This window comes from Calypte anna, chromosome 10 (genome assembly GCF_003957555.1).
Source record: "Calypte anna isolate BGI_N300 chromosome 10, bCalAnn1_v1.p, whole genome shotgun sequence".
Taxonomy (NCBI): domain Eukaryota; kingdom Metazoa; phylum Chordata; class Aves; order Apodiformes; family Trochilidae; genus Calypte; species Calypte anna.
In genome coordinates this window covers 645,865-673,757 of record NC_044256.1, presented here as the reverse complement: position 1 = coordinate 673,757, position 27,893 = coordinate 645,865, and the positions used below count along the sequence as shown (strand labels likewise).

The 27,893-nt window shown below is 39.3% G+C and overlaps 1 protein-coding gene across 2 annotated transcripts in view; it reads left to right on the top strand.

The window, feature by feature from the left end:
- The window catches only part of PEAK1 (pseudopodium enriched atypical kinase 1), a 106,235-nt gene that overhangs the window by 62,864 nt on the left and 15,478 nt on the right, over positions 1–27,893 (top strand). The window contains exons 3-6 of one of the 2 annotated variants that reach the window (XM_030456963.1): positions 7,785–11,066; positions 16,671–16,787; positions 18,566–18,762; positions 26,038–26,786. In XM_030456963.1, coding sequence (XP_030312823.1) covers positions 7,897–11,066; positions 16,671–16,787; positions 18,566–18,762; positions 26,038–26,786 — 4,233 coding nt within the window. In that variant the 5' untranslated portion in view covers positions 7,785–7,896. The remainder of the gene's footprint in view (positions 1–7,784; positions 11,067–16,670; positions 16,788–18,565; positions 18,763–26,037; positions 26,787–27,893) is intronic. The other variant, XM_030456964.1, reaches the window with a different exon arrangement.

Genomic DNA, 27,893 nt, shown 5'->3' with positions numbered 1-27,893 from the left:
ATTCATTTGGAGAAGGGCCTTGCCAAAGGAAGGGTTAAGTAGTTAAAATCCTAAACAAAGGGATGTGCCATGCAGTGGAAGGTATGTGTAGTGGAGGTTGGATGGACAAGTTACAGAACAGGCATCTTTAGCACAGTGTCTTGTATTCTGTGGTGCTTTGATGCACCAGATCTGCTGAAGAGGGAGAGGGGGACCTGTGAGCATGAGGAGACTGCCAAGAGGTGCCTGATGGTTCCTCACCTCCCCTGGGAAGCTCTGTGCACTGAGATGGGGCTGGCTGTGAGCTGGCAGCTGGACATCAGCAGCCACTCTGTCCTTCACACTGCCCAAGCTTCTTAAATAGACAGGAAAGGAATCGTCTGCTAATGAGCAAATTTTCTACTCAAGTCAAATAGTTAATCCTCTGTTTAAGCACTGTAACTGGAACCTTTGGGTTTACTGCACCTAATACAACTGTCGTGGTCTCATAATCTGTGTAAATACCTAATCCTTCTCTGAATCCAGTTGACCTCTTGATCCTGGTGCCAGCTGCTTTCAGAAAGCATTTTGTATTGAATAATTTTCTTTTTACTGAGTTAAATATACTGTTTGAGATAGGCTCCAAATGGGAACACCCATGCTATCTTCTTTCTGTGATGCATCTTTTAATATAATATTTTATTTGTCTCTTCCCAAGATATCATAACTAGAACTGAACACAATATTCAGTAAATCATGTCATTGATTTTCTTACACTGAAAGACTCTGTTGGTTTCCTTGTGTGACGTGTTACACTATTTGCATGTCCTACAGTGATTAATTGGCAGCAACTTTTTCAAAACTTCTCTGCAATTCTTGGCTTTTCACAGCCCAGCCCCACTGTCCTGTTGCTGTTAATATTTATCTCATCTTTAATAATTTCATAAAATCAGCAATGGCTGATATCTTTATCAGCCATTTATCTTTAAACTTAATTCTCTCAGGTCTATTTAATGTAAAGATCTTGAGGAGGGAGCTGAGACTGATTGAGAGTAATCATCTGGCTTCTCCATGATCTGTTTTATCTTCTTTTTTTTGCAGCTGTCCTCTCACACTGGCTGCAATCCCCTGATTCTCACAAGAGTTACCTGCTCCTCACACTACGGTGTTTTATTTGTCTTGGGAAACTTTTTAATCATATCCTTTCTAATACTATTTTGTATTTTGCTGGCCACAAGCTACTTTGCTAAACTTAAATTGAAATCCTTCTGGCAGTTGTGGTTTCTGCTGCATCAGGGTTTCTGTGTAAAGATCTTTGGAGCCAGAGGTTGCAGTAAGTCCAAGGGAGAGAGTGTTGAGTAAATTGGAGTTGCAGAATTGATAGATCCAATAACACAGGGAGGATGCACACTGGTTTCACTCTCAAGCTGTGCTCAGCAGAAGGGTAACCCCAACCATTATTGGGTTTTCTAACTATAGAAAAGGTGATGAATGTTTTATAGAAAAGGTAGAATGTTTTTCAGGTATTCAATTTTGTTTATTGTTAATAGATTCTGGAGAGGTTTAGTAAAGGTTTTGTAAAGTTTATTCTTCTAGATATTTTCATGTGCTTAAGCAACAGGCAAAAAAGGTCAAAGGGATGGATTTCAAGGGAGTCCAGGAAAGTTAAGCCAAAGATAATTAGATTAGGTCAAGGTACAGTTATACCAGTGTGTTTTTAATATGTTGTGAAGGGCTTAATTCACATAATTTTGCTTAAATAGGGCTGGGACAAACGTAAATGCATTGATTTTCTTTTTAAAATTATCATTATCATGCTGGTTTCTGTCAACTGATGTGATTACCCTTAATTTGCTGCTAGACTGTAGAATGTTACACACTGCCCTTTTTAGGAAGCAAGGCAAACAAACAGGAAGTCTGGTTTATCTTACAGGATTGTGGAGTTTTTTTAGTAAGTAAAAAAAGAAAACTAATTTTCTTTACAAATGAAAAGTATTCCTAAAGAATATACTGTGCACCACTGTCTGAATGATCATTATGATGACCTATGTATGCCTGCACAGTGCTATTAGTAATGCTGAATGATCATTTTTTCCAAAAGAAAGATAAATCTTTTTAACAGTTTTCTCCTGCTAAGAATCTCTTATTATTGGAACTCGTTTATGTTCAAACTCATGCCTTGGCTGGTTTGCTGAGCATCAACACCTAATGTGACATTATTGTTTTTTGCATTCTCAGTGTGATGGAGCAGAATCTAATCTGATTATCTGGGCAGATCCTGAGGATATTTCTTGCCTTTTCCCTGCTCTGTGGTATGATCTATTTGGGTTGGGTAAACTGTAAAGAAATGCCTGGTTACTTCTGAAGCATTGCAGATTGTCTGGCCCTAGGCAGGTTTTTGCTGCAGCTCACTTGTTATTTTTATCATGTTTTATTATTATAGATTTCAGGTAGCATAAAATCTCAAGGTTTTCCTTTGCTCATATACTTTTATGAAATATTTATGTAATTTAAACTCTTTTTAAAGGAGAGAAAATATATTGTGAGAGGTTAAAAACAGAAATAGTTTGAAGTTGTTCTCCTAATTGTTTCATAGTGCCTTGCAGCAAGTGTGTAACTAGGATTTTTTTCAGTACTTCAGGTAGAAGGGAATCTGTTGTCCTGGACATCCAGCAGACCCCTTATATCTGAGCAGCACAGGGCTTCTAAAGGAAGCTGGAAAGTTCTTAATCTAGAGCTTTGCCTCCTCAGTATCCATGGCAGCTTCTCTGTGTTTTCTGCACAACTGGCACTCTGCAGCCTCACACAGTTACCAGGGCAATTGGTTCTGACTGGAAGCAAAAAAATCCCAAACAACTAGCTGCACCGAGATAAAACTTTTTAAGAGAAATGGTAATGCTGTAGTCACAGTTCTGGCTCATGAAAACACTGATCTAGTATTTGGTGAATATTATTCCACTTTAGAAATTAAATTTTGCCAGTCTGTGATGCAGTTTGCCATTATTTAGGTTCACTTTTTTTGCTGGTGAAATAAATGTGAAATAAATGCTGGGACTGAGCTGAGCCATCAGGAGTCAAGGTCAACTTTGATCTCTCACAGACTGGGAGTTGCTGTTCCTCTCTACAAAAACCTGCACTGTAAAACACATTTACCTCTGTGAGGTGCTGCAAGATCTATGTGAATGCTACTCAAGTTTCTTAATCACTCTGCTCTACTATAGAGCATTTTTTCCTTTTTTTTTTTTTCTTTCTTCTTTTTTTCTTTTTCTTTTGGGGCTTTGGGGTTTTGTTTGATTGTGGGGTATTTTTGCTTTATTTGTATTTCATTATTAAGCTCTGGAAGATTATTCAAAGCATGGTGCTTCCAGGTACTGAATGTATACCAGTGTGTTTCTTAAGGTGCCTTCAAATCAGGACTGTAATTTCTCTGTGAAGCTCCTCTCTCTTTGTGTTTCACTTCATATATCTAACAGAAGTCAGTTAGCTTCGCTTGGGGTTTTGCTTTCTTTTGAAGTTCAACAAATGATGTAAAATTTAAGAAGAATTTTATTTTTTATGGCATGAAGGACAAAAAAGCCCCTAATTAGCCCATTGTCACATTTGTTTGTGGTCCCAGTTACCTGTGCCAGATGGCTCAATGGCCCTGAGTCAAAGTCTCGACATTCTCCGGGAGATGGAGTGTCTCTACAGCCACCCCAGCAGGACTCTCTGTGAAGCCTTTCACTTTCTCAAAAAGTTTCTTAAAATGTTTACTACTATGTCAAAGTTTAAAAGAGACAGAAATCAAATACTGGCAAAAAATAACCATCATTTTATTCTTATGTTAGACTTACACTTATTTATGATGCTCAGTGACTGACCCTGTAAGTGGTTCTGACAAAACCACCAAAGCCGTGGTGGTTTTGTGGTGCTTGGGCACTCTAAGACAGGACACACAGGTTGGATTCCCCTTGCTGATCTGTTCAGTCTGAGGATGTGCCTGTCGATGGTGAGAGGTTCAGGGGTTGTTGAGCAGCAATTTATTGGACTGTTGTCTGATAAGTGGGCAGATCAATGCAATTTATTCTGCAGCATAAAGAACTGCAGGCCACTTTTCATGGATAGCAACGCTGAAGCTAAATGCCTTTTCTCTGAAGGAGCACAAACAAAAGAGAATCTGTACCATCTAGTGATCTAAGAAGAGATCAAAGAGTGGTAGCATTACAATTACAAATGATGAAATGCACAGTTGTGCACATTACTCAGGAATATAGCAAGCATTCATTTAAGGGGAGCTTTTTGCAGCATGCAGCATTGAAAACACATGTCTAATAGGTGCATTCATTTTAATATGCTCATTCATAGAGCAGGCCTGATTAATTAGTGCATGTCACCATCTGGTACTTACTGAGACTATTCATTTTTAAAATGTTGAAATTGTAGAGAATGTTGCACACCAATTAAGTTCCTTTTAGTTGGATTATGTTAGTATAAAGTATTGCTGGAGAAGACCTTCATTGTGATTCAGCCAGCATCCATCTAAAGGAGACCTGCCAGTCTGAAATTACTTAGAACAAAGGGAGAGTTCCTGAAATGCATGTTTATTACTGCCTCTGTGCATTCTACAAAGAATGGTGTCAAGAAATAAGAGCTACAAAAATATTTAAGCATTTCTATGCTTAAAGGTTCAGTTTCCTGACATGAGGGTATCTCAGCTGATAACTTTGTCCTCTTTGCATGGCAACTTTGATTCTGTGATCTTCTCCCTCTGACCTGCAAAGTGAAAAAAGCTTTTTGTTTCCATTTGTTTGAGAGTCAGCTTAACGGGGTCAGACCAAGCCCTCCTGTGTGCAGCTGTGGATCTGCTGAAATGAGGAGCACTACTGTCGTTTGCACAAAGAGTGGTTTGGCCTTTGAAACTGATAATCTGTGTGTGCTGACTTGCCTGTTCAGTAAATGAAGTTATCACACTCTGCTGTCTGTGGCTGTAGCACCACATCAGGAGCAGAACTTGTCCGTCTGTCCTTCTTCCTGTCATTGACTCACTTGTTACTTCACCTCACTGCACTGCAGTGTTTCCTGGTTAGATTTTGAATAGGTCTGATTGTCAGCTTACACGAAACCTGAGAGACAGAGGAGTGAAACACACAACGTTGGTATTACATAGTTACTGCAAATGGTTTCCTCAGAAGTGTAATACTGTTTTGTATTTAACATCTGAGGTTGTTACTGCCTCGATTTTGCAGACTTTGAGCATCTTTAAATAAGTTCTCTCATCCAAGCTATCATTTCAGGAGAGCCAGGAGCTCTGCTGAGTGAAGGATCCCTCCTGTTTCTTGGCTGACACGGGAGGAGGAAAGTTATGAAAGCTACCTAATCACCATCAGCTGCAGGGCTCTCGTGTGACTGCCTGGATCTCTTGTTCACCTTCTTTGTACTGGACAGTAGGGTAAGAATCCAGAAATGAACAATGTCAGGGTATTTTTCCCTTGTGGTATTTGTGTGCATTTTTGGCACCTTCAGTGGACTCTGGTGCCCTCTACCAAGTCACAGCTGCTGGTAACAGCACCAGTGCATCTGAGCAAATGAGAGTGAGAACAGCCAGTAGTAACCCATGAAACTGGTCACAGGGGTGCAGAGTCCTTTCTCATTTCTAAGCAGAAAATGCTTAGCCTGGAAGGCCATAAAACTGTCTGGTCTCTGATAGGATTTCAGAGCAAGTGCAGTTTATGCATTTTCAGAGAAATAGTATCACTCAGTTTAGCCTTAAAAACCACACGAGCACACACAGACACTAAGTCTTTTGTATGAATTGTTTGTTCAGAGGCTTTATGTAATGGAGAAATATGCTTTCCAATAAAACATTAAGTTTAGATTTCCATTGGTGTTTGTTAAATACATTAAAAGAAGGACTATAAAATTGTAGTTTGTGTGCACACTGTCTCTTTGATTTTAGAGAATTATTTCTTAATGTAATTCTTCTGCTTAGAATATATGGGCTTACAAAGTGTTGATGCAACAAATCTTGGCAAAGAAAAAAGATACAAAAGGCATTTTACTCTGTGTGTATAAAAGACTGAAGGTTTAAGCAGACCACTCTCTGGCAGACTTTCTATCTCTTAGGTCATACGGAGAAAGCTTTTGGCATTGATGTTTTGGCAAAAAGCTTTGTCTGGAAATATATTTAGTCAATATATGAAATATGATTGCACTGGTACTGTGAATGTGTCTGAGGATTCTCTAGTAGAGTTAGACTTCAGCTCCATCTGGTGTTGGAACAGCTTTGCTGTGTGGGAGTTTTCCAGCATACAGGACAGCCCTTTGCCAAAAGGCAGAGCAGGACATGAGAAGACTGACAAATTCATACACGTGCCAGTTTTACCAATTGTTTCTCTTGCTTGCTGCACTGATGAAAACCATTTCTGCCCATGGTTAATTCCAGCAGAGCTGTCCTGCTGCTACTAACCGAGAGCTGCATCTTTACCTGAATGGGCTTATTAGTGCTACAGAATGGGTTTATTAATACCTTTTCACTCTACTTATGTGATCAGCAAGTGTATTTTCCCCAAAGCCTGTAAGAATATAAAATGACTGATTTTCAATGCCTGTGTTTACAGAACTAGTGGTGAACATACAGATTCTTTCACCTCAGTAAAATGCCTCGAATGATTTGAGTTATGCAATGGTGATGAAGAGAACAGACTTGTGGATTTGGCTTAGAAGGCTTAAAATCTTCAGGCATTAATTCATGAAACTCAAATCCTGGATACTCCGATGACTATAAAACACAGCAGATTCGTGTTTGGTTTTTACTTAAAACTAATCACTTCAGGAAATAAAAATATTCTCTTTGAATGAGATTTTCAATTAATTTTCAGTTCTTTTTCAATTTTTTTTTTTTTTTTTTGAGAGGTTAAGTAGAAATGTGAAACAGATCAGGAATTAGAAGTCCATAGGTTTGGGGGGTTTTTGAGAATATTTTAAGGCATTCTGTGATATGAAAATGCTTTATTTTCACTATTGCAAGCTACATGAGAACAAATAGTGGCTTTCTAGAAAACTTTCTCTGGCATTTGTATGTGATACACGATAGCAGCCCAGCCTGTCCCTTCAAACAAAATACCTGTCTCCAGTAACTTTACCCTGATGAAAAAAGTGCTAAAATCAGAATTGTTAGGGTTGGGAGGGACCTTAAAGATCACCTAGGTCCAACCCCCTTTTTGTTGCTATCAAGACAGTTCTTAATCCACTGAGTGATCCATCCATCAAACCCATGTTTTACTGTCTTGGAGACCAGGATCTTAGAGTTTTGGCAGAACTGGGAATTGCTTGAGTGTATTTTGCCACTTAAGCTCAGCTCATTCACATTTGAAGCTAGAACACTTTATCTCTGCGTTTAGGACAGTAAACATGCTCTTACTTTCCTGTCTCATGTTTAAGTAGTCAAGTTGAAAGAAAAGTGCAGTGCACTACTCCTAGGTTTTATATCCTCTTCCTGGCATTTATTTCACTGGGGAAAATTAAAGGTCAATGGTCCTGCACTAGCCAAGAAAATTATTCTAAATCTTCAGTCATGGCCATTTCTCCCTCTCTCTTTCTCTGCTTTCAGTAATACAGTGCTTAGCTGCCAGAGGTTTTAGTTCTTGATGTATGAGAAGAATGATAATTGCTTTTTTTTTGTTGTTTTTGCCTCTCAGTTACATAGTTTTATAAATTCAGGTAAAAAGAGCTAAGGCATCAGCCAAAAACTGCTTCCTTAATTCAAGTTGTTCCCAGTGTAGAAAACAAATATAATGATCAACTTGTTTTTTCCCCGTTCTTATCCTCATTCTCTTTTGTCATTTCAGAATGATCCTTGCTCTAACCAGCAGCCACACTAAGTGAACAGAGCAGAAACATATGGATGAAATTTTTACCATGCACTGAACAGCACAGCACCAAGTGCAAAGCTCTGGGAAGATGTCTGCTTGCAACGCTTTCACTGAACACGTCTGGAAACCTGGTGAATGTAAGAACTGCTTCAAGCCCAAAAGCTTGCATCAGTTAAACCCAGTGTCTGAAAAAAAACCCCTCGCACATGGCGAGCTGAAATCCAATGCAAACCAAAGTAACAGCCATCGGGGGAGAAATACAGGGAATTTCCGACCACCTGTGGCAAAGAAACCCACGATAGCTGTGAAGCCCACCATGATGGTGGTGGATGGGCAAGCTGTGTGTGGAGAAATCAGCACACGGGATTGTTTCGAGAATAAATCGGTGCCTGCAGGTTGGAACCGAAACAAAACTGTCTTGAACAAAAAACCACTGAACAATAATAATAATAATGAAGATGGGATTGAAGGTTATAGCCATGTTCCTAGGCCTTATGGCAACAAGGATGGTGTAGGCAAGATACCAAATAATAATAATAATGGACTGACAGAAGTTTTGAAGGAGATTGTGGGCTTGGATACCACACCTCAGCTAACTGGAAATGAAATGAACTCAAGAGAAACTTTCTTGGGCAGAATAAACGATTGCTATAAAAGATCATTAGAGAGAAAGATCCCTCCAAGCTGCATGATGGGTGGAATGAAGGATTCACATGGTAAGCATGTTATTCTGAGTGGAAGCACTGAAGTAATAAGTAATGAAGGTGGACGTTTCTGTTATCCAGAGTTCTCTAGTGGAGATGAGAGTGAGGATGACACGTTTTTTGGCAGCATGCAAGAAGAGCATGAGAGCTGGGACGAAAGTGATGAAGAGTTGCTAGCAATGGAAATTCGTATGAGGGGCCAACCTCGCTTTGCTAATTTTAGAGCTAACACCCTATCTCCTGTTCAGTTCTGCGTCGACAAAAAATGGAACACTGTGCCCCTTCGCAACAAGTCTCTGCAGCGGATCTGTGCAGTGGATTATGACGACAGCTACGATGAAATTTTAAATGGTTATGGGGAAGAGGCTGTGATTCTTTATGGGCAAGAGAGCATGCAGAGCATGGTATCTTCTGATTCTACGTCACCTGATTCTTCTTTGACAGAAGAGTCTCATTCTGGAACAACCAGCAGTTCTTCACAGAAGCTCTGTAATGGAGGGTTATCTCCCAGTACTCCTCAGGACCTCAAATTGGTTGAACCAGAATATGAAAGCCTATGTGACAACCAAGAAGTGAAGGATGTGTCAAAAGTTCCCAAAAATGTTCCGAAAAGTCTAGAAACTCACAAGACAGTCCTTGCACTTCGACTGGAAGAGAAGGATGGCAAAATTGCTGTGCAGACTGATAAGCAAGAGAATAAAAGTTCTTCAGATGTTGCGGGTCAAGCTGTAACTATAAATTTGGTGCCTGTGGAAGAACAAGCAAAACCTTACAGGGTGGTGAACATGGAACAACCAGTTTGCAAGCCATATACCATAGTAGATGTATCAGCTGCCATGACCAATGAATGTAAGGAGAATCAGACTGAAACCTCAGAAACCAAAAATACATCATCTAACCCAAGCTCACCAGTGACTCCAGGCACACCTATTACAACCTCTGCAGCATCACCTGTACGAGTAAATGCAAACCTGAAAAAATCCAGTGCAATCAGATATCAAGAAGTGTGGACTTCTAGTACTAGTCCAAGACAGAAGATACCTAAGGTGGAGTTAATCTCCAGCAACTCAGGACCTTCTGTTCCTCCCAGAAAGGCAACCCACAAATCAGCTCCGACTTCACCTACAGCTACCAACGTTTCTTCAAAAACTATCCCAGTTAAGTCTCCCAACTTATCAGAGATAAAATTCAACAGCTACAACAATGCTGGCATGCCACCTTTTCCAATTATCATTCATGATGAGCCCACTTATGCTAAGAGTTCCAAAAACGCCATTAAAGTTCCTATTGTAATCAACCCCAATGCTTACGATAACCTGGCTATCTATAAAAGTTTTCTAGGGACCAGCGGAGAGCTCTCCATCAAAGATAAGACTACAAGTGTAATAAGCCACACATATGAAGAAATAGAAACAGAAAGCAAGATGGCTGAAGCCATAGGAAGTCAACCCACAGATTTTTCCCAAGCGAAGGGGGTGACTAATAGCTCTGAATGCAGGCTGGGTTCTGTGGCTCAGAAGGTCCAAGAGTTTAATAGCTGTCTCAGTAAAAGTCAGATATCTCCACAGAGGAGTCATAGTTCAGACCACAGCTCCCCATCAAGAGTTCAAAAGACAACACAAGAGCCTGCAGCAAAAATAGATGTAACCCCAGAGGCTTCTGTTGGCAGCAGCAGCGGTCGGGAGAATGCAAGCACTGTGCTCTCCCAGATTGTGGCTTCTATCCAGCCTCCACAATCTCCTCCCGAAACACCTCAGTCTGGACCCAAGCCTTGTAGCATAGAAGAACTGTACTCCTTACCCCCCGATGGAGACTCTACTAGCAACACCCTGGTGCGACCCAAATCTCTGTTTACCTCGCAGTCTGACACGGAGTCGTCCAAGCCAGTGGAAAACTGTGCTATTAAAATCCCGAAAGAGTCACTTTCCCAGCCAGTTGCTACTCCCTCTCCAAAGCCAGCGAGAGCCACCCCAAACACCACAAGTCCCAAAACAGAGCAAGCACCGCCATTTCCTCCTCCACGGTCCACTTCTTCCCCTTATCATGCCAGCAACTTGTTGCAAAGGCATTTTGGCAATTGGGCCAAACCAAACAGCCCCACCAGGTCAACAGAGGCAGAGTCCATCCTGCACTCGGAAGGTCGGCGAGCGGCTGATGCAAAACCCAAGCGCTGGATCTCCTTTAAGAGCTTCTTCCGTCGCAGGAAAGCTGATGATGAGGAAGACAAAGAGAAAGAAAGAGAGAAAGGAAAATTGGTGGGTCTCGATGGAACTGTTATACATATGCTCCCCCCTCCTCCGGTTCAACGTCATCACTGGTTCAGTGAGGCAAAGTCAGACTCCAGTGAGAAGCCGTCGATTGTTTTCATGTACAGATGTGAACTGGCACAAGATGAACCAAAGGCTGACTATCAAAACAAGAGTGGAGCAGAGGCTGCTGCTGCTGATGCACTAGCAAAAGACCAAGGAGAAACAGAGGAAAAGTCTCCACAGAGCTCCGAGCAGAAAATAGCAAGCCATTCATCACCACCTCAGATGCCTAAGAAAATCCCCAGGTAACCTGCTCATCTTTTTTAGTACTTACTCAGTTGTGAACTGTCATATAAGTACTGCTGAAAAGGAGAGGAACTAAGGAGCTTTATTACATTAAAATACATTTCTAAAAGTATATTTATTTAAGTAATTTAAAATATATGTTTAACGTCCTTGTGTTACATTGGACATCAGAAAATGATTTTTTACAATTTAGTAGAAACAGAACCTGGTATTTGGAGTTTGTATTGCAGGTTCACTAATGTCACGTTAGCCATGTTTAACTGAATCAGATGCATTTTCCTGAATTTCTAGTTTAAGAAAGTGTTCTTATGCTATAGGAAACTAAAGAATTTCTCTGCAGAAATAGAAAGCAACTGTTGACGAGTATAATAGAAATTAAAAGACCTGACTCATAGAAGGTGGTATACTAACTGTATCTCACATACCCAGGAATACAAGAGATGCTAATGAAGTTGATGCTATGCTGCTACATCACTGCAGCATTCCCCAAATAAACCATGTAAAAAGCTACTAATAGAATATTGTCAATAAGTAATCTGTCTCAGTTTTGCAAGGCCTTTGGCAATGAATATATTTTGTCTTCAAACAGTATTGGATTCAGTAGAGCTGGTTGCTCCACTTCTGCTTGACAGCTTTGTTCAGTGATTACTTTTTTATTATTATTTGCAATCAGAATTTACTAAAATGATTCATGGTTTCAATTCCTTTGGAATTATTTGGCCAGTCTGGATATTTATTTACTCCTGTAAGTTCATTGTAGTGGAACATTTTAGGTCTGTCCATCAGTTTCAAGGACTGTTTGGTCCCTTTTCAAGGGCACACATGCCTTCTTACTTGTCTCTGAACACAGGGGGCTGTGTGCTTTCCAGACAGGCATTATTTTCAACCTGCCACTGAGTTCCTACAGCTGATGGCAATGTGTAAGCTAAGAGGGCTGGAGATGTTTGTTGCAGTCATGTGAGCAGTGTATGCATTTCACTGAGTACAGACCACAGATCCAAATGTGTTAAGAGTTTGTCTTCCAACGTTACTGGACAAACCAATTCCACAATAGCATCCAAGTTGCATTATTTAATTAGTTACTACAATAACCTAGTGGTAGGAAATGAAAAATTCTGTAAAGTTTGAGCTAGGTGTGAGTCTGTAAATGTATCATGTCAGTGCTGTATGTTTTTCTTTCTCAGTTGTCTATACAAGAAAACTGGAAGTAGTTTTTAGTTAAAATAGTTTTTAGGTAGATTTGTGAGCATAGTTTGGGTTTACCAGAAACTGATTGGTGCAGCTGTCCTATTTTATCTAGTGGATCAGGCTGTTGCTCTTGGAATTTCACAAGGTAAAGGTTTTGCTTTTCCTTCATTGCAATCACTGCTTATACCCCATAGCAGCTTTTTAGATTGAGACTTATCCTAAAAGAAAACTGGAGCACAGACTTCTCATTCTTCCTTTGCTCTTCACAAACCACATCAGAGCTAACAAAAACTCATTCAGCACTGTTTTAGATGGCAGTGCTGTGTAAACCAAGGTACACCTGATTTCTGCACAGCCATTTCCATTTAAGTTACTTATTAAACTGCATAGTTTCCTTCCACAGCTATGTCAGCCATAAGTTTCCTTTAGATAATCTTTGGGCCCAACTTGGATGAACGAAAGATAAAACTATGTTTACTGAAATACTTTCTTTAAGTAGTGAGGTCTGTGTACTCATTCCATTCTGGTTTAGACAAGAAAGCATTTCTTCACAGCTAAAGTTGGGATTACCAAACTAATTCCTAAAATGATGTTCATTTTATCAAAAGGATTTGAGCTTGTTATCTATAGATAGGAGTTCTGTTGTTCCACAGCTACAGAAGATCACTATCCTGTTGTTCTGTCTTGTTTCCAAATGGAGTGAAATACTTGTGCATCTTCTAAATCTGAGGATTAAACATTTTTCTTCCAAAGCAGTTACACACTGCATCACCAATTTGTGTCCTTTCAAGGCTGTTTTTTGTTAAAAGAGCCCCTGAGCATTTTGCTGGACACTTTCATGGGCCCTACATTTATCAGAGGTCATAGATACCAAAGCTTTTGGAATTTTCTTGTTCTCCTTCTAATCTTATTCCAGTTCCTTGAGCTATGCCTCAGTACCTTGAGGTGATAGTCCACCTTGAGTAACTTCCAACAGATTGCTACTCTAAAAACAACCTAAGTGTCAGTGATGGGTAAGAATCTTAGAAAATTGGCCAAAAACTTGCACAGTTCCTGCTTGCCATAGATGCATCTCAGTAGTAGAAGTGATTCTCAAATGCTTTTGCTGTGCTCATTGTCTTGAGGTTGCTGATGACTCTTTCCTTTAAATTACAGTAAGTCAAATGTGATTTGAAGAAACTTGAGTTGGGCATCCAATTTCCATGTACAGGCAATGGAGAAAGACAGTTCCAGCCAGGGGATTTAGAGCACCAAGACTTAGAAGGCCTCAAATGGGTCATTTCTGCAGTGGATTTTTTAGTAATTTCTGTTCTGCCACTTTTATTTAGGGAAAAAAAATTATGTGACTGGGGCTAGGGGTGTGCCACAGTGCACATCATCATGCCTGGACCTGGAGAACCTGAACAGCAATAAGGAATGGAGCTTGCACATAGGCTTTCTTGATTCAATGGGACAGGAGTCATGAAATTACTCTTGAGTGCTGTGTGTGTCTAGAGAAATATGAGTGTTGTAAGAGATTACTCAGTGAAAACAACTGCAGTCATTGTTCTTCAAAAATGTGGCCACATCAGGATCACATCCAGAGACAGGAGGAATAACCACCACTGCCACATTCCACTTTCTCCCTGTCATTGATCCAATCTTGCAGATTCCACAGCTGCTTCAGAAACTACTTGAGAAGGGAACAAAATCTTTCAGATCACAGCAGGGCACTGTTTAAAACAAAGTTCTTCCCAGTCCCTAAAGAGGATCTCTTGTCTAAGTCTTAAGGTAGGGTTCTCACCTGAATCCAAAGCAACTGAAGCACAGCTTGCATAAACTGGTGAGGAAAATTCAAGGATGTTACAGCTGAAAGGAAAATCCTTGCTTGACCAAGTCTAATGAAATGAGAGAAGTTCTTACCAGTACAGTTCAGGTGGAACTCTCAACTCTTTCTCCTGAAATCTATCTTGATTAGTTTCAGGCTTTTTTCCTATATATCAGCAAGTTTTATTTAACTTTACTTAGTGTGCAATTGTGCTTTTAAAGAATTACCCATCTATCTTAACCTGTTTCTTCAATGAAAAACCTTTGTGAGATTTTTCTCTAGAATATATCCATGCTAAAAGAACTGGAAATCAAGAAATGGTACATCATGTAGTATTGTTCTTAACTCCTCCAATACAGTCTGTAAAATGGAAAGAGTGAGAACTTAAAAAGGTTAAAGAAAAATGTCATTTTTGTAATGCCAAGTTAATCTGTGGAACTCATTGCTATTACATTTCACTGACACTAAAGAGCTTAGCAGGATGCCTTTTCTGGATTATCAAATTATTCCCTCTATCCATGCAAGCATTGCATTATACATTATATAAAATAAATAAATATATATATTTATATATAAAATCTCGTGCTTCAGGACCAAGCCAACTCCTAAGTAGTAGGAACTAGGAATAAATGTTATGGCTTAGTTACTTTAGATTGTCATTTGAGAAGTGTCTTTTACTTTCCTCTGTAGTGACTGTTTCTGGCTAATTGTGGTGATGAGGAACTGAACTGTGTGAGATATTAAAATGGGTTTTCTGTTCCCACAATATACTCTGCAGCCTGGGCACCCATCATCTTTGCTCAGTTTTTTGCAGAAATAAAGTGGTTTGTGTTCAGGGTAGAAGTTCCTGTGTAAGGTGGCCTTTGGCCATTCACCTTCCTGTGTTTTTCCTCGAGCATTGTTCAGCCAATTTAGGCTTTATATTAGCTTTATTAGCTTAGTGTAGGGCCTGAGGGGATCTCAAAGGGATCTCTGTGAAATTAAATGTATCTACAAACTGCACAGATTTTTTTATTGGTGTAAAACTGAAGTCATCTTCCATGTCAGGCTCTCATCTCAAACTCTGTGACTGCCATTTGCTGATGTCCACTCAAGGAGGACATGAGAGTGTCTGCTGGGTCCAAGGCTACATCAGCTTTTCTCTGTGTTTCTGTCAGTAATTCTTGCTACTTGGGTTGACATCTAGATCTGACCTTCCTTCAGGAAGATGCTCTCAGAACCACTTCTTGTACATACCTCACTTATCTCCCTGGTGTTTATCAATCACTCTAATTGAGAAGGCATGGTCTGAACAGGGGGAACTACAGATCACACAATAGTTGTGATGCCACTGTCCTTACAAAAATTAAGATGCTACAGGCTGCTTGCTAGATTCTCACTATTCCCTAAAGACTGAGGCACTTTAGCCCACATCATCTTTTGTCTGCCCTTCAAAAACTCTGAAGGAGGAGACCCTGAGGGAAGGAGTTAGAGGCATTTGGCCCTGCAGAACAGAAAGAATTTTGAAACCATTTTTAGCTCGGGCACATGTGAATGACAAAGATGTGAATTCAGTGGGATGCTATCTGAAGGACAATCATTTTTCTGGCAAGCTTTTTTGCTGCACATCATCTCAGGTTCTTATGGAAACAAACGCGTTCTCTGTGTGCAGGAGGCTCCATTAACTGAATAGTTGTTTAGTTTCAGCCACATGTCCCTGAAGAGTGGAATTATCCAAGGTAATTAATTTTCTTTGAAGTTTGGTTTTGGAATAAAAAACGGAAAAAAGAAAGGCTTGGACAGAGGAGGCTGCACCCACTATGGTAAAAGCTAAGTATGTGCTCTTATGAAAGGCATCAAAGAATCCATCCGGGCAAAGTATCTATAAATACCCCAAATAAGGAGACAGCTTTTAGTGTCACTTGCTACCAACCAGCAGATACAAAGTTAGACAAAATCAGGCTCTAATGGCTCTCATCTCGGAGAACTTCTTGTTTTCAGCTGCTCAACTTTCCTCACAAAAGCAGTGGTTTTAACTGTTTAGACTATTTTGTGAAGAAAAGTAATTGGGAATTTGGTTCTTGTAGCTTACTGAATAAGGATGTTTTCCTGTTTTGTTCCTCCTGAGTTCTGTTTGGTCTGATTAGGGGTTGGTGCTTTGCTTGTTCAGTCCCTGCAGTGGGTATGTGCCACTGATCCCTCGGCTTTCCTGTTAAGGTATAGGGAAGCAGCTCCCCACGGATAGCCTGAGGTCACACTGCTGAGATTTAAAATGTGTCCAATTCAGACACTAAAACTGGTCAGAATAGGTTGGAGATGTTAGTGTTAAGAGTAGGTTAGTTTAAGCTCTTAAAACTCCTCATGAAACTTGAACCTGCTTTTCCTTAACTAATTATCATGACTAAGACCATAGTTGCCATACCAAAACAGTGATGTAGCAGACCTCGAACTGTTTTTCATCTGCAAAGGCAGAGGAAGAGTTAAGACAGCAGGGCTGTAACTCACTGGTTTCCCGGGGCTCTTTGGCAAGTCCTTGGGACCAACGCCCTAAGGTAAACACTAAGGTGCAGTAGGTGTATCACTCTGTGCAGAGTTCAGCCCTGTTGCTTACAGCTTGCACAACTTGTAGCACATCAGAACACTGTGGAATCAATGGCTCGCCAGAGTTTCAAGACATGATTAAAAGACTCAAGAAGGCCCTGAAAGAATTTCCTTTAATGGGGAATTGTGTGAGTGAGTACAGTGGGTGAGTTGGTATTTTTTTCTTTTCTTCCTTTCTAGCTGCTGGTTTACTTTGGCAAAATGCTTCTGAGCTTAGGTTTATTTAGTGTTATGTGCTTGCATGTGTCTGGTTTGGAGAATGAGTATGTTCTGTACCTCACCAATCGATACTAAAAACAATACTGTGAGCTGTGGTAATTCCTGATTTGTGGCAATGTGAGAAGCATAATGCTATTAGAATCAATTTCTTCACAAAGAAAACATTCTTATTGAGGAATGCAGGTATGTATATGATTTACTGCAACCACAAGTCTTTAGTTTGATTTCTCATCATCCTGAGAGCTGTGTTACTGCTTTTATTTTCACGTACGCTTTACTTTAAAATTATATTAGGTTAACTCTTTAATGTGGATATATTTATGGCACATGAAATCTTCTTCACACCACTCCTATGCATGGTACTAAAAATGAATAAAAAAGTTATGCTGATTAAAGAGTACAACTTTTTGACTTTATGCATTTGTTTCTCTTTTACTAACAAATTCTAATGAGTTTTGTTTGTAGCAGCCTGCAGTTAAAAGATCATGAGTCTGAGCAGAAACAGCATGTTAGCTCTGCACCATACATGGAGTCTTGGCTTGTTTTAATCTTTGTAGTCTGGGATTGCTAGAACCTTGTGTATCACGATTTTCAGTATTTTGGCTTTGGCATAGAGGGACCTATGCCTCTAATTTATGTTAACTCCTTGAGGAACTTTTAAATCTTTACTAGAAAAATTAAGGATCTGTACAGATATATGAAATGGTGATCAGCTTTTGAAAAACCTGTGTTACTGCTGTCCCTTATGGAAGTAACAAGTACTTAAAATTCCACTGTTCTGTTTATCACACTGTAAAAATGAGAATATATGCTCCTGAGATTTGATCTGTAATGGTTTTGTTTCCATGAGTGAGAGGGCAGAAAGGCACAGAAATACTCTTGCTGACATGTTTTTGTGTGGCATATTATTGATAATTGCTGATGTGTTTTCTATAGGATTGGGGTTTTTTTAATAAGTCTGAACAATTTTTAAATATACATATAAACCACATAATTTTACAATCATACTGCAATAAATATAACCATGGAAACAAGCTGAATCCATTATTTTTGCAGTTTCGTGCTGTAAGTCATCACAGTTTGATTAAAACTTAATAGCAAAGAGCAAGCAGAGAGGAATATCTTCATGGCCTTGGCAATTAGCCAAATGTAGATGGGTTTTAATCTCATATTTTACATAGGAAATAGAAAACTGGCTTAGATGAGCTACTGGCTTGTTTCCCAAAGTGTCAGTTGCCAAAATCCTACCAGTATCTGAAAATGTACCATTAAAGTTTTATGCATATATTAAGACTTATCAGCCCCCATGCTATACCTTGGTATCTTTGCTTAAAACAAAATTGTTCTAATTGTTAAAAAGCACCTGAAACTCTGCTGCTGTCTTACGAGTCCTACACATTTGATGCAAAATCATGTCTACGTATTTATTTGTTTACATATGTTGATTGTAATCAGCTGTAGAACATTTTTTAAAATCTTTTGTATGGAAGGCACGTTACTATTTCAGACAAATAGTTATGTCTTCTTTTTAAGGAAAATATCAATAGTAGAAACTTGTTCTTAAAAAATAAAGGGTGAAAGGAGCTTGATGTTTTACCAGTGCATTCCCTTTCCTGAAGATATTTAATACCCAATCTGATACTTTGCCAGTAGGATCTAGTACCCAGCTTTGCTCTCCTGGTAACTTTGCTCTGTTTGTTTCAGTCAAGTGCCTGATGATACCACCCTGGAGGAGTTGTCCCCTCGTGTTCCCAGAGCTGTGTTTGTGAAGCAGGACAATGGTGGCTGTGCCTCTGTCATCCCCGTGTCATCTGTCCGTGTCCCACAGGGGGAGGAAGAAAATGAAGAAGCTTCAAATTCTCCTGACTTAAATCCTTGCAGTGCTACGTACAGCAATTTAGGTAAGTGCCTTCTCATAGAGGAAAACTCAAATCAGATGAGATTTTGGATATCTTTCCAGGCTGTGAAGAATCTTGTCTTCTGAACAGCTCAGTGCTCTTCCATGAGGTTAGTTTTTTGAAGACCAGGTTTTTTTCAATATTAATTTATTGAAAATAAGTTTAGTTTGTCTCATTCTGAGATAATGAAGAGTTTTTAATTGCCCTTAGTGATAAACATCTCAAATACTTACAAGAAATTGTTTTGTCTAGTTGGAGGAATTTTTAATCAGAGGTTTAAACTACAGAGTAAATTACCTATTATTTTTTAGAAGCAATAAGAAGATCTGGATATTTTTCCAAACTTAAAACGTATTACATTTTATTTCAAATCATCACTAATTGCTAAAATATTTGCAGTCATTTTTTGTTGACTAAAACCTTTCTTTATCTTAGTTGGAAAGTTTACTTTTGCTGCTTCAGAATAGTTTCAGATATGAATGTCCAGAAGGTGCTGTGTGGTCTGTTCAACTGTTTTCTGTTTAGCTCTCTGTATCGTGACTGAAATTAAAAATAAATGTATGCAGTGCTGCTTTGGAAGATAAGTGAGCATGACAAACAAGCATATCCCAATACATAGTGTCAACATTATTACTCTAATTTTCCAAAGTACTTTGATTTAAATAGTGCAAATTTAGGAATACCTACAGCCAGGTTTTCTAGATTAGTCTCTATAGTTCAAGAATACCCAAACACTTTTAATAGTGTGTTCTGGTAATGAAAAATTAATTAGGTATTATTTATAAAGCATAAAGAAGAAAAATATCCTGCCCAAATGTGATACTACCATCTGCCAAGGAATTGTAACTTCAAGGGGGAAAACTAAAATTGATATTTTTATGGTGAATTACTAAAGTTCTAATGAATTATTTTAAGTTCATGGAGATACACATTTATATCTGTACCTATAACTTTTCTGTATTTAGAACATAGCTACATCACAGAATCCAGGCAGAAAATGTAGCTACATCAGAACTATTTCTAGCACAGTTAATTGATGTTCCTAACCAGACTGACATAAGATCTAGCTGAGGTATCATTTAATGTATGAAGTATCACTTACTCCTCATAGTAAGACTGTTTTTTAGCCAGTGTGCTCATACAGTTCAGGGATTATTGGCATTTCATAGCCAAAGTAATGATATTGTGCATCTTCTCTTAAAGTCTACTCAATTCAGCTCAATTTTCTTACACAAGATGTCACATCTGATGATAGCTGCTTCATCATAGTTATCTGTGCTTCTGTCCATAGATCTGTCCTTCCCACCACATCTCACAAACTAGGAGTAGTAAACTCATGGCAAAGGTAATAAAATACCATTAAAGACTGGAACTGTTTAATCCCAGAAGAATCTCCATCTCTGGAGATGAACAAAACCCATTTGGACATGATCCTGGATAACCTGCTCCCCCTGACACTGCCACAGAGGGAAGGTTGGGCTTGACTATCTCCCAAGATACCTCCCAACCTAAATGCTTATGTGATTCTCTGATCACTTCCATCCATCCCTGGTTTTGTCAGTGTTGTTCCTCTATGTTAATGTTAATGCTCCTTGTTTTGATTAAACAATCAAAAGCCTGAGCAAGTAAGCATTTCATTCAAAATCTTCTAATTCTTCCTTAATTTTCAGATTTGCTGTCACCAAAGTAAATCTGAAGAGTTAAATTAACTTGAAAGAGTTAAATTAACTTCTAGACTTGGTCTGGCTTGGCAAGCTTGCTGCTTGTTATTAAAAGACTCTCCCCTAAATGGCACTGAGTTCTCTGGCTGATGCTCAAACTTTTTTTTGGTTTACTTATGCAGCCTCACTTTCTAATTCAGACAGTTATTGAGAGAGAACTAAGTAGGAATATAAAATAATTCTTGCTTGTTTTCACATCTTACATCACCTAAGCAGCAATACTTATTATTTTGTAGAACGATGTGTGTAACATCAAAGGTAATATAAGAATATGTAATATAATAGAATGAAGTTCCATTGCATTAGACTCAGCTGCAATTGTATCTGCAGTTACCTTTTTATAGCTGCGTGCTGCAGTTTGTAGTTTGTAAAATGCATCATGTGAACATTGCTATTTGCAGCATAATGCATTTTTAAAGTACTAATCTAATACATAGTCGTTTTTTTTTTAAAGCAAATAATACATCATTACTTTAAAAATTGTCTCATCTTCCATTGTGACAAGTGACATGTGAATTTATGAGCAGAAATAATGGCAAGTTTGGTAACTTTCCATCTGCAGTCTGGTAGTTTATATCACGTGCTCCCCTCACATATATGTTGTTTTGGTCTTCTGCTCCCACAAGAATTGTCCCATCACCAGTTTACAAACCTGCCCACAAAAACTGCAGTGTGCCAGCACATAGAATCATAGAATGGTTTGGGTTGGAAGGGACCTTAAATATCACCAAGATCCAACCCTCCTGCCATGGGCAGGGACACCTCCCACTAGATCAGGTTGCTCCAAGCCCCATCCAACCTGGCCTTGAACATTTCCAGGGAGGGGGCAGCCACAGCTTCCCTGGGCAACCTGTGCAGTGTCTCACCCACCCTCATAGTAAAAATTTTTCTCCTAATATCTAATCTAAATTTCCCTGCTTTGAGTTTTAAACCATTTCCTCTTGTCCTCATATTTCACATGTCTCTGCAAAAAGTCCTCCCCAGCTTTCTTGTAGCCCCCTTTCAGATATGGGAAAGCTCCTATGGGATTACCTCAGAACCTCTTCCAGGCTGAACAACCCCAGGTTGTATTTGTCAAGTACTTGTCGAAGCTCGTGAATTTGGCAAAAAGACAAAATTTGAGACTAGCTCCTGTATAAAATACAGGCTGTATTTGTTAACTGATCTAACATGGAAAATCATACACTTAGGAATTGAAAAAAAGATTGCAGGCAAGCTTTACAAGGTAGAGGATTCTCCTCTGGGAATTGGGTTCCGCATCAAAGCTTGGGGCTTTTCAGGAACATGAGGACCTACCATGATGATAGGATAGAAGAGCCCATTATGTTCCTGGGTGTATAAACAGAAAGAAGCTTCAGTAGGAGTAGAGAGGGGGGTTATATCTCATTTTCACCCTGCAAGTTCCATGGACAAAGTCCTGATGCCCACAATTGGAGAACAATGTTTTAAAAAATTAAATTCTACAGGCTCCAAAGAAAAGCTTTGAGAATGCCTGGTATTGTGGCAGGCACTTTATACAGACTAATTCAATCAGCTGAATCTGTTTAGCTTATCAAAGAAACAGTCTGGCTAGATCATGGTGTGGATGCTCATGTGCTGAGGCATACCTTTGGTAGCAAGAAACCACAGATTAACAAGATCCAGCAGCCAGTCCAACCTAGATGCAGAAACCAATGTTCAAAAGTGTAAGGTAAGGCCTGAATGTGTCTTTTTTTAAGGCACTCATTCTAACAGAAGTTACTTCAGGCAAGCCTTGTAGCTTATGATAAGGAAGACAATGGATGAGAAGATTAAAATCCCTTCCTTTACAAATGTTTCTGTCTTTGTCTGAATTTGTTGGGGAAATTGACTTCTTTGTGCAGTGCCATAAGGAGATTAAGATATTCTCAATATACTCAGGATAGTATTTCTATTATTAATAAAAGTTTATTTTATCAGCTATTTTGCCCTTAAAAAAAGAAAAAAAGGAGACTAAGTTTCTAGATCTTATGATTGCTGACATTGGAAAAAATCCCAAATCACAGCATCTGCTCTGGAGTGTTGCCTCAGTAAGCAGTCATTACCAGGGCAGTGTGCTTTTGCCAGGCTAAAAATAAGATAATGAAATCAGTGTTGACTAAAACTGACAGTCCAGTAACAGGCAGTGATTACAGGATCAGTCTGCATTTTGTATAATATAGGTAATTAGTACAAGTAATATCTTTACTGTGGTGTAATAGAGGGCAGGTAACAAGACCTGACAAGTCACCAAGGCAGACAAGCTGTTGGTTCTGAAGTTTCATTTCTCTGGTACTTGCAGCCCATCTTACTGTACTGCAGTGCACAGTCTCAAGCTATTGTGAGAAATTGGAATTACTTCATGAGTGTTGCTTAACTTTTCTTTCTGCTGTAGATGTAACCATTCTGGTGAGATTTTTATCTACTGAAGTAGAGATAAATGTGTAAACAGCTGAGAATAATACAGGATTAATGATCATGTTTGTGTAAATCTGTACTGAAAAATTTTAGAGGAGTGTTCTGCATGTACTGCATGTGTTAGAACTGGGGCTGTGAAGCACGCTGGTTGCTTTTGCAATGGCTGGGAGATACTTTTATGAATCTGTGGATTTTTTTTCCTGGTTTCCTTATTTTTGTCAGTTGAGGCAGGACCTTTAAGGAATGATGGCCTTTGCACTGGTAATAAAGATGAATATAATTGATCTGCCACCTATAGACAGAAACCTTTTCTAGGCTCTGTATTAAAAATGCAATTCAAATTGTGATTTTTTTTCAAACTGCTGTGTTAAGCTGTTGCATGGCAGAGGTCAGTTTCATTTTGGCCATTTTAGCCACTGGTCCTGTTATTTCATCTAAATCCTTGCACTAAGGGATTAGGGAGTGCTGTAACAGTCACTAAACCTGAGAACAGAGTTAGTGATCCTGGCAATAGCCTTGTTACTCCTGTGAAACCAGAGTATTGTTTACAGCTCTGTTTTCTAATTTACATCTTCCCACAAGGGATATTATCTTTGGATGAGAGTTGGCAAAGACATATAATCAGAAGAACACTTTGAAGAATAAAAGGGAATGTCAAGAGTGAAATGAGTCAGGAAAAAGTACAGAAGCAGCCTGCTGTCACTGGACTGACATACATTACATACTGTAGAGCAATATGCATCTCAGGAATGGTTCTGCTCAAGGAAGGATGGAAGCATACAGCGTGGCACCCACTTTGTTTGCCTGATTCACCATGAACTGTTTTCTCAATTGAAGAAGCATTTTCCTTCACATGTTCTGAGATGTTCCTCACAATGTATACTGATCGGGTCTAAGCAAAAAGGACACATGGACTGTAAGGAAATCTCAACAGTAATTAAACATATCATTACTCTATGAAAAACATTCTTATGAAATGCAAATTTGAATTAAACCTGAGCTCAGATTTGATATTTTTATGATAGCTTCATGAACTAACATAAATAGGTTGCAGGATGCAGTCTGATGATAAACTGATAATCTGGAAAAATAAAAACTAAATGCTTTTTTTAGGGCTGATTTAGAGCTTCAGACCTCTGCGTGGTGCCTAGAAACTTGAGTATTTAAATAGTGTAGTCAGAATCCATAATGGAAGATGTTATTAAACTACAGAGTTTCTTAAAGCTCTCTAGAAAGCTGCTGTCCATAAGGAATTAATTTTTTTCTTTTGTCTTTGAGCAGTCAGGAAGCCACTTCAAAGATCTCTGTGAGTTTAACCTACTATTGTGTCTGTTCCTCCTTTTCATTTGCCTTCTAAGAGTGTAACTCAGGCTGAACCTTGTAATGGTGGAGAGTGTAGTAGGTAAGGAAATGATGGGGTTTAGTCATGGAAAGGGACAAGGAAATGATAGACAAGACAAAGAAACAAAAGCTCTGCCAGTACTTTCATGCAAAACATTCTTGTACCTAAGACAGGGACAAAATTTCAGACAATCTTCTACTTGCTAGGCAATGAATTTTAGAAGTAGAACATGCAGTATCACATCGTGCTTGGGGACAGCTGAGCTGGAAAACCTGGCCCAGTGGGCCTGGAAGAAATGTACAGCATTAAAAGCTCAGCATAAAGACAGTCCAGGTACAAAGGTTATAAACACACAATGCAAAAGAACAGATTTCAGTATGGAAAATGTATTCTTGTGGGGAGGAACTAGATTGTAATGTTTTACAAACTCAGTTTTCCTCAGCTGAGAATATTTGAAGACGTAAAAGTAACAATATCATGACTTGTTCATGCATTTTTCAGGATGCTGCCACTCCCATCAAACATCTGCAAAGACAACTTCTGGCTATGAGAACTTCCTTCAGTTCCATTGTCACAGGTTTTCAGTTATGATGTCACAGTTTCAACAGCTTTGCAAAAGCAAGGACCAGCAAAAGCCACCCCTTGCAGTTGCAACATTCTTTTCTGTATGAATGGCTTTTGGAGAGGGCCATAAAAGCAGACAAAAAATAGACAAAAAATAAGAGACTCAAGAAGAAACTCTGCTATAAATCTTACCTTTCTTTGAGAGGGCTTCTGCTGCTACTGCTTGAGGGCATCTTGCTCTAATTTGTTGTCTTGCTGTTTCCCTCCAGCATCTGTGCACTCCTTGGATTAGCAAGTCACACAAGCAACACATTGGAAAACTGCTTCCTGAACCAGCAGCCTTCCCAAAATCCCAGCAGTTAGACTACTTTAGTGTAGTGGGGAAGAGGGTAAGAATGAGAAAATAGGCAAGTGATCTTTAACACAGAATGTTACAGATTTTGTAAAAGTAACTGTGGAAAACAAGGCGTGTTTTAATAAGAAACATTTGTCAACTTAAGTGAAAACAGGCTTTACTTTCTTGTTCTCACCTGGTTCTAGGGCAATCCTGACTTTCTGATGTGACTGCCCAAGTACCACAATTACATTATTTGTGTCTGAAGTTTTCTGGTTTGCATTCTGAAATTATTATTTCAGCCTCTTTAGGACATTCCAAATCCAAGTGATCCCAAGTGCTTTGCAGACTATTATGAGGATATACAAAAAAAGATCACCTTACCTGCACATCTCAGAGAAATGGTACAGAAGGCCACTTACCAGCACTCACCCATAGTTTTAGCACATTTGATTAGGTAATGAAGACCAATATAATAATTGATTGAGAGCAGAAGGAATTATGGAAGGCCAAGGTATAATTACTGAAACTGGAATTTGACCTGAGTGCCACCGCTGACTTTAAGGTTTTCTTGTACTTTTTGTCATTAATCCCAAGGGATGCAAAATGCCAGCAGTGCTAGCACGAAAACTGGTTTTAATGTATAAGCCCCCCCAGTTAAATAAAGATTGGCTGAAAGCTAAATGGAAAGATATGTATTTGGTGCTGATTTCATCATTCTGTTTGCTAATTAGTTCATCTTCTCAGATATGAATTTAGGTTTTCTTTAAATGTTGGGGAAGGTCCTAGGCTTTTTTTTTTTTTTTTTTTTTTTTTTAATGCCTTAAACTTCTTTTCAGAGTGATAATATGTGCAGCAGATGCAAAGTTCTTTACTCTTCCATTACTCTTCTTGTTACACAGGACAGTCTAGAGCAGCCATGATACCTCCAAAACAGCCAAGGCAACCCAAGGGAGCTTTGGATGATGCCATTGCCTTTGGAGGACTAGCAGACCAGGAGACAATGAGCAACCTACAGCCAACACCACCTCCACTGCCAAAGAAAACTATTCTGAGAGCTAACACAGAGCCAACTGCCAGAGAGCTCCAGAAGCAGGCTCTGGAGAGCAACCTGTGCATTGTGGCCAACCCCACCTACGACATCGACACCAACTGGGAAGCAAGCAGTGCCTGCTCTTCCGTCAGCCTGGAGCTCAAGATACTGGACAATGAGTCGGGAGATTCCTTGGACAGGCCTACAGAAAAACTAAGGGCAACCACCTCAGCAACTAACAGTGTTTCCAGCCTAACCACTATCAGTATTAAGGATCGCTGCTCCAACAGCATGGAGTCACTCACAGGGAGACGCCTCTTGCAAACGAAGCAGGGCAAAGGTGCCCAGAAGCCCCAGAGACAAGCACTTTATCGAGGAATTGAAAACAGGGAAGAGGTGGTAGGTAAAATCCGAAGCCTTCACACTGATTCTCTGAAGAAGCTGGCACTTAAATGTGAAGATTTGTTCATGGCTGGGCAAAAGGACCAGCTGCGATTCGGGGTGGACAGCTGGTCAGATTTCCGACTCACCAGTGACAAGCCGTGCTGCGAGGCAGGGGATGCAGTCTACTACCCAGCTTCCTATGCTAAGGATCCTCTCAACAATTATGCAGTCAAGGTAAGAGGATGGAAAAATGGTAACCTTAGACAGGAGTGACAGCATGGGGCAGTGACCATAATCTGCAACACCCCCAGTGGTGATAGGTCCTGCAAATATAAGGGCACTTTTTCACTGTAGGAGAAGTGAGATTCCCAGGAAAGGGGCTCTTCCCAGATGGTATTCCTGTGTTTTTTCTGTTTCACCTGTTTTTATTGCAGCTCCAAAATTATTAAAACAATCATCGCCATTCAGTCTTTACCTTGGTCATTGTTTAATGAAATATTGAAGAAAAAGCTAGGGGTTTTTTTCTGATTGTTTATTTTGTTATATTTAGTGTTTGTCAGGAGTTTTCTGGAAACTTGAAATAACAAAATCCCTTGGTTCCTCTGGATGCATGTGAAACTGTATCATCATTATTAGTCAGGAAAGATTTTAAAGTTCTCCATTTTCAGAGCCATGCTATAGGCTAATATATCTTTCTGCTCCCATACAAGGTCTTACATTTCACCAGAGTTCACTACCAGCTTTTCAAAAGCTGTCTGGGTGCCAGAGGTGCCTTGTAAGCTATGCTAAAAAAAGAAAAAAAAGTGAAAAAAGTAGAACTTGCCAGTATTAATTTTGTGGCCTTTTACCAAACAATTGATCCATGCCTAGTTTATTAAACTAACAGATGAAAAAATAAGATATATCAGTGTAACTGCCTGATGTATTGATATTTGGCAGCTAACACACTAGATGTTATTTTCTGGACTTCTGTAGGTTACTCTTTCTGAGCCCTGTGTCTCTACAGTTCTCAGTGCTTACCTGGTAGGATGATAGTGAGAAAGGGCAGCTGAGACTCACAGCTCTTTCAGTTTTCCTGTGTGACCTTCACTTGAATAAATCACTGAACTTCTGACTCCTGCTGAAACTGGAAAAAAGTATTTATTACCTGACACGGGTGCATGAGGCATAATTGATTATTTATTATGGAACATGTTGACATTCTCAGAAAAGTGGTGCTTTACAGGAACAAAATGTTGTTACCACTCCCACAGGATTGTTTGCAGGAAAGACAGAAAAAATTAAAAGTTTAGATTGATGAACCTGATATGTTCTTCTGAAACATGAAAAGATGTCTTCTTA